We start from the raw sequence: 20916 nt of genomic DNA, 5'->3' as shown, positions 1-20916 counted from the left end.
ATTCTAATATGCAATTGTTTTAATTTTCAAGTAAAAAAAGACAAACATTTGCTTGTTCCACCTTCTTAAATATAAGGATTTACTGTGTTTTCTACATCATTTAAGATAGCATATTTAGAGTCTGGTTTTAGGACTGTTGGCAGGACAGGAAGCAATTTGAAGATGTCACTTTGGGCACCAGGGAAATTGAGACGAGACTTTTTTTTTTAAAACATTTTTTGACATATTATAAATGAAAACAATGAATCTGAAAATAATCAGCAAAATAATTTAAAATGAAAATAGAACCTTATTAAAAGGAAAACTCCACAGGGCACCTTCTAACATCCCTCAAGGTCAGGTAACAATGGTGCCATGTAGAAATTCAGACTTCTGATCAGAGCTGCTGGTTTTACCATTTTTTTCAGGTTTCCTGGGTTGACAGCCGGTAACTAGTACGGAATCTTACTCTGGTTCTGGGCACAGAGCTTACTTTGAATGGCTGGAGCAACACAAACAGCAAGCTTTTGTTGTGCTGCTACAGTTAACGTACACTGGAAGTGATGAGCTCTGTTGTGGATCAGAGAGGCCAGTCCTACATGAGCAGGAGAATCAGCCTCCAAACAGTCTTCAAAAACGTACAAGTATGGGAGCTTTTCTTTTATTGGCAACAATCTTTATTATCTCTTCCAGTTTTGGATGTGAAAAGAGGCATTAATTTTCTTTAATTAAATATCTTTTTAATAAAGTAAAGCAAAAAAATATTTACAAATTTTCAATTAAACTGTAATCAATGACTTGGGTTGGATAATTACAAGCACCTTCTGCCAGCTGAGGAGAGAAAAATATAAATACAGGGAAAAGAGCTTTTTTTCTTTTAAAAGAAAGAAAAAACAAAACAAAAAAATAAACAATCCGTCATATATTTACAGAACTCTCCTGAAATGCATTTCCACTTGTGGAAGCAGAAAAGGCCTTAGGATTCGTACTGTTAAACTATCTTTAAGTCCTTTATTCATTAAAGATGATTTTTGACTGTATACTTTTTTTTGTTTCAAGTTTCAATAACGATATTTTATCTTTTTAAAATCTGACAACAGGCTTTGTAGGAAGGTGCAGCCATGAACCCTCACTCTTGCTCTCCCTTTATCAGTCCACAGTTTGTTTTTTGAAGCGCAGGAAACAAGTGAAACAGACACACTGGAAGGTAAACTGGGGAGATGGGGTTGGGTTGAGGGGTGTCGGCAAAGCATAGCCACTCCCCAGCAGCAAAATGGTCAATGTTCATCACCCCTCCCCATAGTGACACCGTTCTCGTAAAGTCTGCGCGAAATCCTCGGGCGTCCTCAACCGTTACCTTGACTCTCATCTGTAATGTCTGTTAGACAGCTCTCGCCACTTTTCTTTGTAGTTTTCTATTTTATTACAAAACACACACTCCAATCATCCAACACCGGAAAAAACAAAAGCTAGCCGTCTACATAAGCGTGTCATGTAGATCAAACAGCGTACATGTGACATGACAATGTTGCTGTGTCGTGTCCACATGACAAAGGATGAAGTCATCAAAAATATAGATGTGAACAGCCTTTTAAAGTTTCTTTTTTTAATATATCTGTCATTAAGCAAAGTGTCTTGAATAGTGTTGCCGTGGCGAGAAAAAGCCATTTGAAAAAAGGAGATAAACCTAAAAAAAATACTGAAGGAAACAGCATTATCTCCCACGGCTTGAAGCGTTTCTCGGCATTCTCTCTCATATCTTTCCTCTCTGTTTTTATTTGTTTCAAAAAAGACATTCGGTTGCGCAAGGAAAAACAAGAAACCCAAAAACAAAAATGAAAACAAAATAACATGATCGAACGTTCGATCCATAACACAATCTCTCCCAGTTGAAGAATTTTTTTCTTGCTTTTTTCTGTTTATGCAGAAGGATTTTGCTGATTCAGAGTCATCTGAATCATCCACAGAACATTCACTTTCTCTAAGGATCCTCTCTCATCTCCCAATAGTTCTCCCAGCGGTCCGAAGGGGCCCTAGCTGTTGTCGGACTCGTCCTCGGCCTCACGGAGCCAAGTGAAGAAGGCTGTGACGGACTTGAGGGCCACGCCCTTGCCCTGCTGCTCGGCGGGGTCTTTGCTGGACTCCCACTTGTAGAAGGCCTCCTCTTTGATCACGTCTTCGTCATAAAGACTGTCAAAGAACATCCGCAGCAGATCTGATAGAGGGAGGAGAGAGAGGACATGTTTACAAAACATTTCATGACAATTTAATCAAAATTTTAAAACTTTCACTTCAAAAAGCCTAGGAAGATATACTTATCAGAAAATAATCTGGAGAGTCATTTTACTTCCATTATTTTTATAGAAATAATGCACACAAACAAAATTGTAGAGTCTCTGAAAGAGCTCACAAATTTGTGGTTACTAAAACAGCTACTTACTGGCAGGTTGCTCCATCTGCACCATGAGGGCCTGCAGGGCGTACAAAGCCTGCAGCTCCTTCTGCTCATCCTTCAGATATTTCTGCAGCAGCTTGGCCCTCTGTTTGATCTTCTCACTGTCCACCCTGTAGGGGTTCTCACCTGCAGGCAGGTATTTCAGGGAAATCTCATTTAACAGGACTCCAAAGGCATGGGTAATGAGTTTGCACTGACCTGACATACTACAACAGTTACGACACTTGACTATTTTTAGTAAATCACTGACAGATTTTCATTCATTCATTTGGGTCTACACCAGCATATTGATTAGTTTAAGTCTCATTGTTATCTGAGTGCACTATCAGTAGGCTTAAATGAGTAATGTTAAGGGTACATGGTGACTCACAGATGACTGCTGACTGGCAGACGCTTGTCATCAGAGCTCTGACAAACAAGTTGGAGGAGGTCTGCTGCTCATCAAGGTTGGCCTGCAGCACACAAACACATGTATTTACACACACGGAGGAAACTGGAGCTTCGAACAAAAAAGGAAATATGAACTAACAACATAATGTTGAAGCCTGCACACACTCGAGTTAATCACATTATTATGTCGACATCTGAAAAGCTTTTACGGTACATTTTAGTCCAATCTGGCCTTAGGTTGATGTTTAAATAGCAACCTCATGACCAGTCCTCACTTTAAGAAACAACCTGCGATGAGTTTGGCTGATGTCATTAATATGTCATTTCAAATAAAAGGTCATGCTTGACATACACATGACTGAAACCACATTGCAAGCCCATAAAAAAAGGAGGTTAACACCATGAACGGAACCAAAAGGAAATGAAGATGGAAGTAGAATAATACTGGGAATTACACACAAGCAGGAATACGAACCTCAACCCAGTCAAAGATCCTCTGGTTGTCGGCCTGTTCCTGGATCATTCTGTCCAGCTGTTTGGTCAGCTCTGCAGAGTTCAGCTCCTTCTTTTTGCTTTTCTCTGACTCGTCGCCCAGTGTGAACTCCACATCCTAGTCATCACCATGGAGACAGAAAAGGGCCTCATGCTCATATGTTCAACATAACTCTCATATTACATCTACTCACTACTCTTTTTATTCACTAGCTGAAAACAGACTCACATTGAACTTCAACACAATCAGTTCTGACTATAGTTATATGGAAAACAGGTTGTTACACTCTTTGTTAAGATAATCGTCTACAAGTTTTTGATTCTACAGTACAGTCATTGGTCCCTTCTATAATAAATGACTAAAAATGACTTAGCGACTGCTCACCTTTTCTGTCACAAACTTGTTGACGTCTTCATCCTCTGGCAGGAAGTCTTTCCACTCGAGACCAGCCTCCCTCCACATTGTACCCGCCTTTTTATGGCTCTGATGAGAAAGATGCAGGTTGGATGTAGACTGATGGGCACAGTCACTGATCAGAACGTTGCCAACATGTTGCTAAAGAGCTTTTCCCCATCTTGCATCTTAGTATAAAATGTATGCATCCCAAAAAAGATACAATGTAATATAGCTAAGGAGATATACTAGATTGGTTCTCACCATTCCTTTGCAGAGTAAAGAGAGGATTTGGACCAGCAGGACTCCAGCTTTGCCCAGAGGGATCAAAGGCTTTGAAATCTCCCTGGGGACAAAAAAGGTCAACATAAGTTTGACATCCTACTAACAAATTAAACACAACCCAAAACTTTGTATCCTCTTGCACATTTCATTTTCTAACATGTTGAGGGGCCGACTGAGGCCCGAGACTAACCTGAAAAGTTCTCCCATGGGGATGCCTCCCTCATGGAGCATAGGAGTGATCAGTTCTGCCAGGTACAGCCAGATGTGGGGGATGTCTATTGCCATGTCTTCAGCCACCTCCAGGATTTCCTGAAGCCTGAAGAAACACAGACAAAGTGAACTAACAGATGAGAAAACTGAGCAGTATGGCACCAAGCTGACACATACATATGGAAAACTTAAAAGAGGTTTTTTGGCCAAGCACAGTAGTTTATAGATTTCTCAATTTCAGCGACTGCTTCAAATCATTACTTTTATTAGTGAGTAATTGAAAACTACTTGACTACAAGTTAAAGCTGGCATTTCCTCCTGTGGGCTTCAGTTCCTTTTTAAATCCTGCTGTTATAAACTTTATTTCACCACATGAAACGTCTTACACACGCTATATGTAGAGCTATATTCCTTCTCCTGCTGCACCACCTCCCTGGGGCTCCATACTGACCCTTTATAGTACTGCAGTGTTGGGAGGGTGCCTGTCTTTATGAGCTGGTGCAGCAGCAGGCCCATGTGCTCCCTGGCGATGGTGCTGCGCTCCAGTGTCGACTCCAGCCCGTTTCGTACGAACACAAACAGCAGCTGAGTGCTGTTCATCTCCTGCACACACTGCAGGGCCTCCTGTTGGGGCACAGAAGGACATACAGATTGTTCCAACTGTTAAGCAACACTAATATAACTGTGCCTGTAATATGCATGCACAAGGGATTTATAGTAAACAATGAACGCAGGTACAGGTTTTTCTACTTATTGATAGAGTTTCTCTTTGTTCAGCGACAGGCCTCCTGCAATCGTACCAGAGCTGTATTTATTACTGCTAAAGCAAAATGAACATTTCCTGCTGCTGCTGCTTCAAATTAAGTTTTCAAATGATCAACTATGTTGTGACCATTATTGTGAAGCAGCCACAGGACATTGACCAAGGTAATGAACTTTCACAGAGGAAAAACGTTGACTAAAAATGAACCTGAAAAAAGTAACACAACTAGATGTAGATCTGTACTCCTCATCAGTGCATACCTTCATGTCGTTGATATGGAGGTACTCCTCGATGATGGCTGTGGACTTCTTGCTCAGCTCTTCCTCGGTCAAGGCAGGCTTTGTGGGGGTCTGGGGAGGTGGCGGGGTGGCTGTCTCCCGCTTCGCTGCTCACACACACACACACAAAAAAATATCAATGACAATCCTTTTCCACAAATCTGAATTTATGCTAACTTTAACAAAAACTTGCAAAAGTGTACATAATTCCCAAGGTTTTTGTGTTGTAGAACTGATTTGAGTGGAGTTTGCAGAGAAATTTGTTCTTAGACAACTCTCAAATTTTTTAAAAATTATGTTTTCATTACGTAATATCTACACTACCGCTGTATGTCATGTCACCTACCATTCTCTTTGCTCCTGGCTCTCTCTCTGCTGCTTCTGTCTCTGTCGTCAGTCATGCTCGCTACTCTGCGTACGGGATCGGCCGACCCACGCTGCTCCCTCTCCCGGCTCCGTTCTTCATTCTCCCGGCTGAAGCTGCGCTTGGTGACCTGCAGCCGGTTTCGATCACGGTCGTCTCGTCGCTCCTCCCGTCTGTCAAATCGGTCGCTGCCTCGATTAGAGCGATCGAAGTTATCGCTGCGCTCTCGACTTGAGCTGTTTCTGCAGAAGTACAGAAGGAAAGCAGAGTCTCAGATTAAGAAAACATAAAACACACATAAAGATATACAACTGCAAACTCTGTAGGGCCCTGTACAGCCCTCGGATCCTTGTTGGTGAAAGATTCTTTCTGTCTGGTTCTCACCTCTGAGGAACCCGTCTGTCTGAGTCCAGTGCAGAGCCTGCTGAAGATGAAGACTGCTGTAAGGCTGAGAACCTGTTCAGAGTGCTGGTGGCTGGGCGGCCCCCCGCTTCTGAGCCTGAGGATAAAAACACACATGTATTACATTTGAGTTTCAGCTTTGAGGTGCTTGACTCCATATTTATTTACTGCATAATAACATCACTCTCACAAACCTACCAGAATCTGCAGGTTTGGCGCTGGTGCCACCGCTGCTGCCCTTACCCCAGCTCCCCCATGTGCCTTTACCTCCTGGGGCAAGCAACTGATTGTTGAAATCAAGAACAGGAGTCTGAAAGAAGAGACCGTTGCTTAAAAACACACTTCCTGCTAAAACTACAAACAGGATACAACATTAAACAAATATTAAAAGGTTTCTCTCATAGGTCCTGTTTCAGGTAAAGTGATGTTCTGATATAAAACAAGTCTACGACAGAGTGAGAAAAGATAGTTTGCTGTAAGTGACAATAGACTGATTAAATACATTGTACGTAAGGTGAAAAGTCGCCTTCCTCTCCTACCTTAGTGATTTTGCTAAGGCGAGAGGTGTCAATAGGTCGGTTCTTGGAGATGGGCACTGTATTCCAGCCCTCGTCCTGGGGAGGTGCACCACGGCCTGGTGTGTGAGGGCCTCCACGACCCCCTGGACCTCCGCCACCCATCCTGCCTCCAGGACCTCCGCCTAACTCCTTCTTGGAGACAAGGACTTGCTGCACCCTTGCTTGCTCCCTGTGCTCCTCCATCTCAGCCTCTTTGTGGATCTGGTCGATGGTCTTGGGGCCCTGGTCGCCTCGCCGGGGAACCCAGTTGTTCTAGGATGGGGAGGGAGAGATTGAGTACAGGGCAGAGATGACTGATGACAAAATAATTCACTGACAGTTCCAGTTTTTTGATGATTTGACCTCATGGGACAGAACATTTCTGTCCATATCATTAAGTCCTCTTACTTGTTTTACATTTTTTAAGATTTAATTCCATGTTTGGTAGACTTGTATTACAGGTGACACTAGATACCCCTTGCCTATGTTGTTCATAGGAGAGACTAGAAAGGGATTACGAGATCAACGTCCTAGTGATTCTTAACTCTTTTCTTTAGCCTTTGCCTAGAAAGGAAATAAAAATGTGTGTTTCACTGTGAAATCGGGCCCATGTGCTGACTTGAAGCAGCTGATTTTGGCCTGTAAAAACACTGAAGACAGCAGGTTTTGTAACACCATGTGGGCGGGACTGGGAGCATAACTACAGGACTGCAGCATTCCTTCAGAGAAAGAAAGAAGCAGCACGAGAATGAACTGGCTTTATAACACTGTACCTGAAATGACCATGAGACACAAACTAATGAAAACAGTAACGCTGTGTTTAATGAACTTGTTAAAATCCTGTTAATTCAGCTAAAAGTAGAAGTGAATTAATGCGCTGCTTGAAAAGATGGTGGAGGGCGTGTTGAACAGCCTATGGCACACACCAGCGCTGCATTAAAGAGCTGAGGATGACATTTCTTTTTTAGCCCGTATATGAGACTCACGGAGGCCAGGGCTAAAGCACAAGTATGGCTGTCTCTGGGGCTGTGTACAGCACCACGCACAGCCACAGACTACATCTTAGAAAATGCTGCTTTAAAGTTGGTTTAGCAGGTTCTCTGTCCATACTGAAATGCCTACATAAGAGAAAAAGGCCAAAACTGAAAGGAATGGATGTGTTTTCAAATGTAGCCAGCTTAGAGTAAACAAAAGGACCGTTCTCAGACCAAACCCTCCCCACTCCCACTCCGTCACAGAGTGCCATTTGTAGTCACACTCACAGCTGGATGAAGCACACTTCATTAAGGTGCAGTGCAGTGACGAGCTTTAGGCAGCATTTCTTCTTTGTAAACATCTTCATTTTGACTCTGATGTTTATAAGCTGTTTGGTTTTTGCAACTGTAAAAACACTTAACACTCAAATGAACGTGTTTTCTTTCTTCTAGACTAGAGGAGGGTATATTTGTAATGTTACCTTTAAGCTGTCTGGATGACAATGGTAAATGTTTATTGTAGTTTGAGCAGGCTATGTTTGTACAGATCAGTCACATGGAACCCCAAGTGGCTGCACTACCTAATGATGCTAACACTAGCTAGCAGACGTTAAAGTTGCTAACACTAGCTAATGTTAAGGTTGCTAATGCTAGTTAGCTAACATTAAGGTTGCTAATGCTAGCTAGCTAATGTTAAGGTTGCTAACGCTAGCAAGCTAATGTACTGCCCTAACGCTAGCTATATAAAGCACAATAATGCTTTTAAGGAAAATAGACTTTTATTCTTCACCTTTCTAAAAGCTCTAAACATGTATTATTTAAAAAAAACATCTGTCTAAATAAAAATGTCATCTATATGACCTTTAATGTGGCAGACTCTCTGCAAGGAGGCACAAACGGAGTGGAAGTGGGTATGTAGAGATTGTACTGGGTGGTTTGGAAAAGGCCTATAGTCCTGTAACACAGTCTAACAAATGAAAACTATCATGGACATTTACTGTTGGTGCTCAGTCTTAAACTCGTTTGTGCTGTGTTTATGCTTTACCCGTCGAAGGTCCAGCACATCCTGCAACATGAAGCGGATCCTGGAGGAGGTCTTCCTTTCCTTTATGATTTTCTCCATCTGGTTGAAGTACTGGTCCATACGAGGCTGAGGATGACCAAAACAGTTTGATGAGTCTATCTTCTACACTATAGTTTGAATCAAAACTAGTTCTAAATACACATTTATAAGCATGCATATACATGCAAGTGTGCATGTGTGTTGTACCTTGGCCTTCTCAAAGTCTAGGTCCTTGCCGATGGTGGACAACAGTCTACAGAGGCACTCCAGGGACTCCTCGTCATGGTTTTTCAGCAGCTTTACAATGCAGTCATGCATGATGACCTCTGTGAGCATTTTAAGCTTGAACAGCTCACCGATGAACTTGATATTGCCCAGTGAGCGCCTCCGGGCCTTGTCTTTAGAGTCTTGTAGCTCCTCAATGAGCCGCTGCTTCTCCCCCTGCCAGAGAAACAATGTAGAGGGTTGAGTAAAAAGGAAAATGTTAAGGATGGATGGCAACTCAATTTTTATGAGACGGTATGACACCTCTGAGGCAGCCTCCAGCTCCTTCTGCTTCTTCTCGAAGATCTCGTCATCATCTTTATCCTTTTCAAACTCCTTCTGGCATCGATTTAGCAGCAGCTTGCGGAAATTCACAGTGGCTCCCGGCTTATCTGGGGTTGTGACTTTAAGCTGGAAAGAGCAGGAAAAATGTAAAAAGAGCAGGAAAAGACAGGGTGCAGGGTTATGTATATCTTATTTTCTCCTCAGTTCCTCCATCCCATCAGTGGTCCAGACCTGTGGCACTAATTAAAGGTCAATCACGAGACATTTGAAAACCACGACTGCCACAGTTACCACATTACTGCATCAGCGCTGGGCAGAAACAAATAAGGAAACCAACAAAGGATGTCATATTGGTTTTTAAGGCTTCTACGAACATAAAGATTTTTTTTGTTTTTGTAAAGTATTTTGAATTATAAATGAATCGTAAATAAAAACGTCACTATTTTCTAGTGTTTCTTACCTATTTCCCCCTATTTAAATGATTGTTGGTCACTATCATAGCTTGAGGACCTTTATCAAACACTAATTTCGTCATGTGTTGTGTTCTTTCAGCAGTCAGCGGATTTTTGAAAGCTCTGTTGTGTCATTTCCTTCAGTCAATGACGCTGACAACAGACGGGTCTACATGCACTTAGATAACCAATGCAGAGTGTCAGCTAGTAACACCTTAATTATGATACAATTTCCTTATCAAATACCCAGTTTATCAGCCCTGGGTGAGGTGACTGATAAAGGGGCCCAAGGTAAGATACAATGCCCCTGTGCTGATAATCAATCTGCCATATAGTGATATAATAGGAACTGACTGATCAGTCCAATCAGCAACTTACTTTTGTCAGAAATAATGTGGTACTATTCTCCCATGACAGGAGAAAGTGAGTATGTTACAGAATTAAAACATTTGTTGCACTTTAAAGCTACACTAATATTGAATATATCTTATGCTTTAATGGGAACATTTCAGATTTTACTTTAACAAGAGAAAGACTTCAAGAATGAGGACTATTCTCTTCTTTGACTAACAAACAGTATCTGAGGAGCCTTCTGACACGACTGATGAAGTGTTACTTGTCTTCAAAAAGTATTCTGCACAAACAGATGCAATTCTTAGAAAGACTAATTATGTAAAAAATACTTGTCTTGTGTGGATTTAGTTTAGTCACCAGAAAAATATCTTAGTCTAGTTTTAAAGCATTGACTTGCAGGCTTCGGTACTTAGACAAGACTTATGACTGAATGCATCATATTATATCAACACACCACTGAGCGAGCTGCACACCTAAAACTCAGTCCTTAGAGTAAAAATTCAAGCTTTTTCAAGACATGTTTTCATATTGTGTGGCAACACTTACCCCCATAAGGCAGCGGCACATGTTGGCATAGGCCACCGAAAAGTCTGGCTCGGAAATGGCCTTTTCGAAGGTAAGATCTATGACTCCTTTCAATCTCTCCTCAGTGTCAATAGTCAATTCCGTCACCTGTTTCATAAGCTGTTGAAACTTTTGAGGGGTCAGTTTGTTGAGGATGCTGCGAACCCGTTTAAACAGCTCCTGGGTCTTAACGTTTTCCTGATCGTTCTCCTCCTCGTCTCCACGGCCGCGAGTACTTTTCTTCGTCGACGGTTTCCAAGCCTTCTCTGCCTTGTTCAGCTGCACATCGTCACTGAGAGACATGGTGGTGATGATTTTCCTTGGCTCTTTCCTTTGCATCTGCTGAGAACGACGTGGGCCACCAACTCCGATGCCCATGCCTGGAGGCTAGGAAAAGGGATGAAGTATTTTACTTCAATGTCTATGACCTTCAAGTGCAGAGCTCTTGGATCACATATAGAAAATGTTAACTTACTGGTCCTCTGTTTCCTCCTCCCATGCCAGGCCTGCCGAGGTTGGCGAAGGAGGGTGTGAAGTCGGGGCCACAGTTCATTCCTGGTAGACGACTGGGGTCTAGTTGACGCAGTGGGGCCTTATTAGCCTAAAAAGACAGAAATGAACATCAACTGAAATCTAATTCTGATATTATCTGAGTCATAATGCCGTCATCATTTTGTCTTTATATGTGTCTGGTCACAATTACATCCAACCTGTGCTTCATTGGTGATCATACAACCAACAAAACTAACTTCCACTTACTCATAGTTTAGGTTTCTTTTGCTCTACAAAGGACAGATTGTATGTGGCGAGGGAAGGGGAGAGGCATTTATACAGCACCATTTAAGTTACAGAGGCAATTCAAATATACTTTTCAAACAACAAGAGGAAATATATGGCCTTGTCTTTAGTGTTAGATGTTGCACCTTGTCTAGGACAACATCACTGATGGCTGGCAGGCCCTCAGGCTTGTTCATGCTGGCCGAGATGAACTGGAAGCCCAGAAGAAACTCTCTGTCGTACTGCTTCTTCTCCTCTGGATTGATCGGCTTCCATTGTTCTGAAAGAGACACCAAAACAGAAAATGAGCAGGATGTCTTTGTTTGAAGACATTTTAAAGTTACAAATTCCTCAGTATCAATTCAGAATGAAACTGAGACATAGTGTCAACAGAAGAGAAAATGACCATGGGGCAGTATAACTGTAAATATTGTCATGGCTCATAATGTCCACAACATGGCAGATAGGCTTTCACATAAAAAAATTAAATAAATAAATAAATAATTAAATGAATAATAATAAATAAAATGCTGTGACCTAAAATTCACCTACAATTTAAAAATCACAGCTTCTCATGGCTTATTGTTCAAATATTATGTGTTGCCATCACATAGGTATCGTTTTTCACTGAAAACTCATATCAGCGGAAGCACAATCAGCTAAAACTCCACTCCCTCATTTTCAACAAAGCTAGCATAACTGTAGTCAGCTGACACATCGCTGACTCATGAACATAGGTTAGATAAGAACATTGTTCACAGTGAACTGCCAGCATGTGGCACTGAAAGGTATCAAGTTTCAGAGACCCACCCTCTTTGTACTGGTACTTCTTGTCAGTGGAGGGTGACTCGGGGGAACCCGGCTGGATGTTCTCGGCGTCCAGCTTGTCCTCCTTGTCCTCCCAGGTCAGGTCTGCCTCCTCAGGGGCGGGAGGCGAAGCAGCAGGTGGCTGGGTCTCCGGTGCTCGGGTGGGGGCTGACTCGGGCTCCGGTGGGGCCACTACCTGCTCCTGGTTCAAAGATAGGGAAGTGGTTAGGAGTGGCTTCCGGTACATTAAAAGGAACAGCTCAGCCAAGAGTAAAAATTCTGTCATTATCTACTCACTCCCATGCCAATGGAAAGTCAGGTGAAGTTTCGTAATCCCAAAAGCCCCAAGATCTCAAAAAAGTTATTTACACTCTCGATAAGTGGTCGAGCTTGTGTACCTACTTCAGATGGGGTACGCACTAATGTTTTTAGTTTGGCAGTTACAGTGAAGATTTTGGCTGAAAAAAGAAAGAATTTGGGATCTCTGAGCTTCTGAAGAGATGGATAGTGCTGGATAAGCTGTATGGAGTATTTTTGCTGTTGTTTTATTGCATTTTAAAACAAGTCCCCAGCTTCTTCAGTTCATTAGGAGAATGCCGCAACCTTGTTTTGCTGTGAAGCTCCAGAAATGCTATGTGGACGATGAAACTTGCCCCCAACTTTCCAGTGGGCAAACTGTTCCTTTCAAAACAGGCTGTAAAAGCATTGGAATTACTGCGCACACACACCTCTTTAAAGGCATCCAGTAGGTCTCCCACTGCCTCCTTTTTGTTTAGATCCTTCATCTTCCTCTTTTTCTTTGGCACAGACACAGCAGCTACAGGAAAACAAACCGAATCAGTCCCAGCAGCAAAACCATTTCTGACAGAACAGTTTCTATTAATGACGGAGGACAGAGATTCAATTCTATTCTATACTATCAAATATTTCAGCACGTTGTCATTAACTGACCTTGCATAGTAGTTTCTACAAGGGCGGGGGTGACTGTCTGGGGAGGAGGAGTGTCCTCCCTTTCCTCTGCTGTGGAAGGGGGGGGAGTGGGCACCGTTTCTGGGGTGCTGTCAGCTATGGAAACCATCTCTGCAGGAGATGGCTTCTCTTCCTCGGCGGCAGACTGGGGCACAGGGGTTTCTTCTTTGACATCCAGGGAGACTGGAGGAACTGTTTCTTGGACCTCAAGCTGGGTAGGTGCTGCGTGGACAACTGGATCAGCAGGAATCTCCTGGACAACGGCAGCAGGAGCAGGCTGGTCAACAGGTGCAGGTGCAGCTTGGACAACAGGCGTAGGTGCAGCTTGAACGATGGCTGTGGAGGTGTGTACGACAGGCTGTTGGCTGATGTCAGGCTCAGCAATGGGACTGTCATCACGCTCAGCCGAGCTGACAATGGGCACCTCAGGGTCTTGGGGGGCTGGCAGCGGCAGGCCGTTAGGGAGGCGGAGCTCCTCGGGCTGTGCGATGGGAGACTCCAGAGGGGCTTCCAAGTGACTGAGTGGCAACACAACCGACAGTCTTTCTGGCTCCACCTCTGTAACACCGTTAGCAGTGGAGGGAGGTGCAAGAGGAGAGTCCGAAGAGACAGCTGCCTCTTCTACTTCAGCCTCCTCCTCTTTCGCCACCTCCTCCATCTCCTCTGTGGCTTTCTTGTCTGTTTTGTCTTGTGCAGCAGAGGTGGGCACGGGGTCAGGCATGGGTGCAGGGTAGGCGGGGACCTCAGGTGCTGATTGAGGGGGTGGGGTGGGTTCCCTGGGGGGTGGGGGAGCATCCATTACATCTGCAGCAGGAGCGCTGGGTGCAAGTGTGGAAATAGTGTCGAGCGGGTTGTCCTCTGCTGCTGATAATAGTGGGGGTGAAGAAGGCTTAGTGTTCGTGTCAGAGGAGGTTGCCTCAGTGGGGATAGGGTCACTCTTAGCAAGTTCAGGAGTCTTTGACAGAGGAGGGGGCGTAGGCTTCCCGCTGTCATCTGGAGGGTCAGAAGAAAATCTCGTTAGACTTCACTGCAGCAGCTCATGTTTTCAGAATCCACACTTTTTCCTGCCCTCTATACAGAGCATCAAAGGTATTTATGGAGCCTTTATAGACATGAGACCGCATTCACAAACACCTGATGTACTGTAGCATCAAACATTCCCCAACCACATACTTATTTTGAGCCATCCACTTCCTGTGTTCATAACAAATATGCCTTGGTTCTGTACAGGTACCTCAACACTATCAAAAATGGAACGAACAATAGAACAGTGTGAAATAAGCCTGGCAAATATTAGCAGCTGAAGTAAAATCAGAAAATATGCAAAATTATAATTGCAAAATTGTAAATGATTTACTTCAGGGTTCATACAGCTTTTAGGAGTGAAATACAAGCACTTTCAAGGTACCTAAATCTAAAATATATTATTTATCTATTTTCATTTAACCCAACCAGATTTATCCTGCCGGTCTCACTCACTTCTTGCGAACCTTTAGACTACCACTGCCCCAGTGAGTACTTTAAAATACGTACTTTACGTATTTCAGTCATTCTTATCATGGCTATTTAAACAAACAAATATGAAGGGATAAAATGTTTCTTGTTCAATTACCAAAGATAATTGGTTTAAATGATTTGACTGTCAATGAAACACCAGATCATGTTGAAAATCAAGTAAATTCAAATTAAAGCATACTCCTAACCTTGAAAACATAACAGTTAAAATTAAGTTTTTAAAAAACTTTCAAGACTTTATACAAACCCTGATAGTTGTATCTTTTTGTGACTGTGTTCAATGCTCTGTATGTGGCACTCACCTGGTCTAACCACTGCAGGTGTAGCAGCAGCTGTGACGCTCTCACCGTTGGCCTGGGCCACTGCTGTACTCTCTGTTCCAGATATGGCTGTCTGTTGGACACACATGAATAGGTAAGGTATGACTTTAGTGGTGAGGACATCACTAACTTTTCGCGATTAGGGGGAAAAAAAGGTTCACGTTAGTTCCTAGTTGTCTATATGAGCCGCATGTCAGGATTCTCGGAGCAAATCATAGATCAGTTTGATTTTGACAAGCTGGCAATCTGCAGCATTCCCCATAAAGTAGTAACATATGGACAGAGCAGACAAGTCTTCTTGAATGTATTTAACATTCTAAAATAAATCAAGTTGATAGTGACCCTGTATAAAATACTTAAAATACTTTTTAATATGGACTAGGGTCGGGGACTGACAGTTATTTTCATTGCCAATGAATCAATTAGTTGGTTGGTCTAAAAAATGTCAGAAAATGGTGAAAAACATTCTCAAATGCTTGTTTTGGCCACAGCAAAAAAATATCCACTTTTACTGTCATAGAGGAGTAAAGAGACCAGCAAAATATTCACAGGAAAACTACTCATAGAATTACACGATTATCAAAATAGTTTGCAATGAATATAATAGTTGAAAGATAATTAATCGTTGCTTCTGTAATAGATCCTATAGAAGAGCAGTTGTTGCCAGGTAACAACTATGGACAGTTAACTGGAATACCAGTATCGAGTATAAATAAAGAATAAAGTGACTGCATATACAGTCTATGGCAACAAGTAATGGGGTTCCCCACATACACACTAAACTATTGATGCTCACTTCATGTCATAATGGATCTGTTTCATGTCTTTTATAGCTACATTTTATGGTTTGCCAGAGTAAATTATGAAGCTGACCTGTGGTGGGGTTGGGGTAGAGCCACTGCGGCCCCCTGACATAATCTCCTCTGTAATGTCTCGACCTCCTTGGTTAGGATCTCTTATTCTGATCTGTGGAGGAGAGGGAAGAGATCTGCTGTTAAGACGAGAACACAAATAATGAAAGGAAAGAAAGGATCGAATAAAATAATCTGTATGTGAAGGAAAGCACTCGAGAACAGGCTACTTTCCTACTACAAATGAAGAAGATAAAGGATAAAGACAAAGAGTTATACTGTTTCAGGGTGAGGACAGTATAACGTTAAATAGGAGTTGCCTTCCCATGATGCAGCGCCTACAGTGGTCAGCCCTTTCTGCATCTATGACTCACTAGCTGCCTCTGATTCAATGAAAGCTACATTTCTCACATTGTGAACAGAGGCACACCAGATCCAAAAACTAACCGCCATGCAAATTCCTCTGCTCTGCAACTGAATGCGCTTCAGCCTGTTAGTCACCAGTGAATATGTCTGACTGAGCGAGAAGCAAGTTAACCAACTTTTAGGCTAATTGTCAAAGAAATTCTAATGCTAGTTTAAATTGTCGTGACCCGTGAGGACTGCAGACAACATACAGTTTTTCTTGTACTCGCACACAACACTCAGAAAAACAGTCACAATCTGATCACTCTTACTGTAGGAAGTCAGAGCTGTCATGAAACTGGGGTGAACCACAACGCAAGTGACACATGTCGTCACTAGACAAGGATTAAACTGCAACAGTTAACAGTGAGCTGCTAAACACGGCTGCTCCCTGGCCTACTTTTGACTTTAAGAACAACAATATTTGCTTGTTGCTACTGACCTTTACCTGGTTGAGTCCGACAGAAACTCCCCTCCCGGAGGATTACTAACCCTAGCGGGCCTCTCTCATCCTGGGGCTGAAGTAGCTGTTCCAGCAGACTCTGGAGGTGGACTTTAAACCCAACAAAGCAGGACGGTGGCTGGACGGAGCCAGTGTAGTTTCATCTCAGCTCAACTCACACGCATCCAGGCTGCGATAGAGGGCTACACACCGATAGAACGGGACAGAGCAGGGCTGGGCCTGTCAGTATGCTAGCTAGCAACTTGACTCTCTCCCTCTCTCATACGCTGAACAGAACAGGGAGGGAGAAAAAAAAGGATAAAGCGACTGGCCTTGTAAAGCTATGGTATTGGAATGCAGAAGCCCGCCCACAGAGACTAACAGACAGTTAAAGGGGCCGGAGGGGCAGGGTAGGGGGGGAATGGGAGGGTTTCCAGGAAAAAAAGTTATCCTTATCAAATGAGCTGAAGCTAGTACAGAAACTCCCCCTTTTTCCTCACTCTCTCTGTCTGCTCGGTCATCCAGCACACTCAAGTCGCTCCTCAGACTTTTTCTTTTTTGTCATGCTCACCCCTTCTAAAAGAAGAGGAAACCAGTACACAGGAGGAGGAGGAGGGGGTGCCACAGCAGCAGAGGAAGGCTGGTCGGTCAGCCCTTCCGGCTCAGAATGGGGAGGAGACTGGTGGCCACGTGGAGCTGAGCTATGTGCTGACATGTCCTTCACCCCCTCCCCTCTAGATATTCTCTTTGACACACAGCGAGAGCGAGAGCAAGAAAGTTTCAAGTAGAAAAAAGACAGTTTGCAAGGCCACAACTTTTGCATGTCACCAGATACTAAGAGGGACAAGATTTGGAAAATGGTGGCAATTAAAAACATGACCACCATGGGCTAGAAGATACTTGAATACTCATTTTAAAAATAATACAGTTAAAACACAACCGCTCCTTCTCTTTCTCTATATGACTTGCATGCACTACAAAAAGGGTATGTACCTTTGGGTAATAAAATAGCCTTGCAGTTCTACATACGTCTGTCCTGTTGACAAGAAGCAAAATCTCTACCTGCTCTCTATAAAGTGCATCACTCCCAAAAACCAATAATACAAAGCTTGTAGTGTGAACTTATTCACACACAGACTCCTTGACTTACAATCTTATGGCTGACGCACAAACATCACACCCATCCTCAGTCACTGCCTGTCATTTCAACTCTCACGATGTACGTTATACATTTTGTGGGAATGTCTGTGACAGAGACCGTGAGTGTGCCTAGGGCCTTGAAGCCTGTATTGCATCGGTAGGGGCCCATGGGAATGGGCCAAAGTACACCCCAGGCAACCACAGTCGCTGATAAGCAGCTGAGTTCCCCAGGGAGAGGGATCAGACATTGTGCAAATCTTGTGGCAAAAGAGTCCCAACATTTAACACCGACAGCATTTTCCTGGCAACACACTATATAAGGCCTAAATTTATGAAGGTTTCTACATAAAACTACAAATGATGACAACATATTTCTTTTAACAAAGCACACATTGGATTTGGAAAGTCTAATCTGCTGAAGACAAACAGAACAGGTACTTTCCAGTCTCTATGTAGTCACAAAACTGCTCAGTCAGGCCAAAGAATCCCAAACCCACACAAACTATGGCTAAATCTCTACGCTTAACAAAGCTAGTTTCAAGACACATAGAACAGAGTTGATAAAGAGAGCACCCAAGGAAATACCATGCAAATACAGCCGTTAGATAAACATGTCCGAAAGGTTCATGTTTGTGCCTCTGTTACCATCGATTTTTACAAAAGGACTTTTACAGAGATGATTCAGTATATACACAGCTGTTTTTCTCAAAGATTAATAGTATGGCAGCAATCTTTGGTTGAATGAAAAAAGTAGCATCTTGTGAATAAGCAACTTAACAGTGCAGGAGACAATATTTTTCATTCTAGCTGGATGCAAGAGTCTGAGGAACCTGGGAAGGTCTGAAAATAATTTCGAAATGTAACCTGCGTCACAGAAGTCTCAAATGTAAAAACGATGATTACATGAGAGGCACAAACTGGGGCTGCAGTTCACAGAGAGCTACCACATACCAGGCGAGGGCCATCTTAGAGAGCAAAGAAACACTAGACATACTGTAGAACTAGGGAATATGTCGCACAGGAGCTGAGTCTTACAGCATACCAAGTGGAGGTCAGGTTCACCACGATCTTTTTCAATCTGTAAACTGAACTCTATGGTCAGGCTCAAGAATGACTCTAGAATCATCTATAGAGAGATTACAGCATCACAGACTGGCTGTATTATCTAAAAAACATCAGGTCCTTGACTAAATAAACGACTTTAAAACTGAAAAGGTCAATCCAAAACATTAATTTTTCACATTCCTCATTTCCTTTTCTACAGTGATTCTAACATGACTAACACTTGGGCTATAGGCTATAGGCTATAGTAGCCTTCAAGCCCCCAGCAGAGACGAGGAGCGTTCAACAGAGGTCTGTTAATCTCATTTCTTTCTAATTCAACACATTTTTTTTCTAGTCTTCAGACCCAACCGATGATGACTGAAGTTACATCACTTGAAACAATCAGACATCATATAGCTCCCTCTGGAGACAACAGTTAACTGTTTAAAAAAAACACATATGCGGTAATCCCAGAGACCTGATGTGTATTATAGGTGGGGTTCCCCTTTAAAGACAAAACAACTATTTTCCAGGGTGAAAATCATCCAACTGCATCAAATTATTTACTTCCCCCCCACACACACACTAAACTGTGGTTGTCCCTCAGTGATTACCAAGGCAGCTGGATTTGCAGGATCATGAAATATCATTGGGAGATCACGTTATCTCACAAGCTATGCACTTGTAAACGAACACACATCTGTTCAACCAGGCATTGTCCTAAGAGGAACTACTGGCAGATACAGAGGGCAGCTACAGGTAAAGTTTAGGTGAGATGACCAGCGAGAGAAGAGACTATCTGTTTGAAAACAACAATGGCAGCTCCCTAAGAGGTTAGTGTGACTGCTGCTATAGCATCACTTTTATTAGAACTGGAGTGTATATTTCATTGAAAGAAGAACAAAGAACGGCACTGAAGGCTTTTCTCATATTCGCTCTTCTCTCGACTGACTTCATGAGGAGTTTGATTACCAACTGGTTCTGCTGGTGGGAGTTGGTCTGATTGGTTGAGGTTAGCCCGTGATAGACAGAAAATCCGTCAAATCACCTGCCATGGTATCGTGCCTATTCTTTTCCAAACAGTTTCTAGCAGCAATTCACAATGGAACGATTATTATAGTTTCCAATGTCAAAAGTTGTGGATGGTTGGCTCGTCTTCTGGGCTCTCCTAAAGGATTCCCCAAACTCCTGTTTTTTCAGCATTCTTCTGCCTTCTGCCTATTGTTTAAAATGTCCTCATCTTAAAACAATATAAAAGACCTACTCAGGTTCACTGGTAGTTCATTCTGCTTCATTCATAATTTGTGGGGAATCTATAAATCATAAGTAGGTAATGTGGAACCCCTGAACCAGAGGTCCATTCTCAATAATCAATTTCAAAGTCTAAGATGAGTTGTGTAGTAGAATGCTGACATTCTTCTGCCTCACTGCCTGCAGTCTTTTCTAAAACAAAGCTTGTTTCCTTGTTGTAGTAAACAACGACATGTGTGTGCTGTGTGTAGAGAATATTTGATCACGCAAAAGAGAGGCAGTGGACAGTGAATGCCAGCAAAGCAGAGAAAAAGAAGTTATCAGTTTGTATATGTTGTGGATCGGGCAGTAATGTAGAGTGTAGATCACAGTGAGTCAGTGTGCCAACACTTAAGGGCACTGTCCGCTGATCACAAAACATATCTGAAGTTTAGATACAATCACCGGGGGTTACGTAGGTTCAAATGGAGGGTATTATACCAACGGTAGTTTGGTGGAAACTTAGCTAAAAAACAGACTTGCTGCAATCATGTGCTCCCACTAGAGCCTTGTTACTAGGTGGAAACCCATAGGTATGTCCCATATTTAAGTTCATTTAACTTAGAAATAAAAAGGATGGCTCCATTTTATATTTTAATATAATCACTAGCGACCTTACTTCCGGTTAGGAAGCTGTTCCATAGATCCCAATGGGCATTATTTTACAGAAACAAACTTCAGCTGTCTTTTGACTAACATGAAGGTGTGCAGTCAAAAGCTGCTGATGTTCAGAAGTGATATTTTATAACACGTCGTCTAAATGTTTCTTCCTGCTCCTCACTGACTTTACTCAGAGTGAATACTCATTTTACAGATGAGTGTGACTGTCCG

General features: G+C 42.7%; 1 protein-coding gene and 1 non-coding gene across 8 annotated transcripts in view; both read right to left on the bottom strand.

Moving 5' to 3' along the window:
- Positions 1-624: 624 nt before the first annotated feature.
- The window catches only part of LOC141008237 (eukaryotic translation initiation factor 4 gamma 1), a 42108-nt gene continuing 21816 nt past the window's right edge, over positions 625-20916 (bottom strand). For 5 of the 7 annotated variants that reach the window (XM_073480503.1, XM_073480511.1, XM_073480519.1 and 2 more), the window contains 24 exons: positions 15787-15879; positions 14896-14986; positions 13061-14071; positions 12838-12926; positions 12113-12311; positions 11449-11582; positions 11001-11126; positions 10508-10912; positions 9135-9281; positions 8814-9047; positions 8589-8693; positions 6552-6842; positions 6211-6322; positions 5995-6109; positions 5593-5852; positions 5229-5353; positions 4657-4829; positions 4186-4311; positions 3975-4056; positions 3702-3800; positions 3300-3434; positions 2805-2886; positions 2420-2560; positions 625-2194 (listed from right to left, as the gene is read on the bottom strand). In XM_073480503.1, the coding sequence (XP_073336604.1) occupies positions 2013-2194; positions 2420-2560; positions 2805-2886; positions 3300-3434; positions 3702-3800; positions 3975-4056; positions 4186-4311; positions 4657-4829; positions 5229-5353; positions 5593-5852; positions 5995-6109; positions 6211-6322; positions 6552-6842; positions 8589-8693; positions 8814-9047; positions 9135-9281; positions 10508-10912; positions 11001-11126; positions 11449-11582; positions 12113-12311; positions 12838-12926; positions 13061-14071; positions 14896-14986; positions 15787-15879 (4557 nt within the window). In that variant the 3' untranslated portion in view covers positions 625-2012. Of the gene's footprint in view, positions 2195-2419; positions 2561-2804; positions 2887-3299; positions 3435-3701; positions 3801-3974; positions 4057-4185; positions 4312-4656; positions 4830-5228; positions 5354-5592; positions 5853-5994; positions 6110-6210; positions 6323-6551; positions 6843-8588; positions 8694-8813; positions 9048-9134; positions 9282-10507; positions 10913-11000; positions 11127-11448; positions 11583-12112; positions 12312-12837; positions 12927-13060; positions 14072-14895; positions 14987-15786; positions 15880-16611; positions 16906-20916 lie in introns of those variants that run through there. The other 2 variants (XM_073480545.1, XM_073480553.1) reach the window with 2 other exon arrangements.
- LOC140992442 (small nucleolar RNA SNORD66) lies at positions 9352-9418 on the bottom strand. Its single transcript, XR_012178050.1, has one exon. It is a non-coding gene; the product is annotated as a small nucleolar RNA SNORD66 (small nucleolar RNA).

Source organism: Pagrus major, chromosome 2 (genome assembly GCF_040436345.1).
Source record: "Pagrus major chromosome 2, Pma_NU_1.0".
Classification (NCBI taxonomy): domain Eukaryota; kingdom Metazoa; phylum Chordata; class Actinopteri; order Spariformes; family Sparidae; genus Pagrus; species Pagrus major.
The sequence above is the reverse complement of the archived record's forward strand: the minus strand, read 5'-3'. Positions and strand labels throughout refer to the sequence as shown.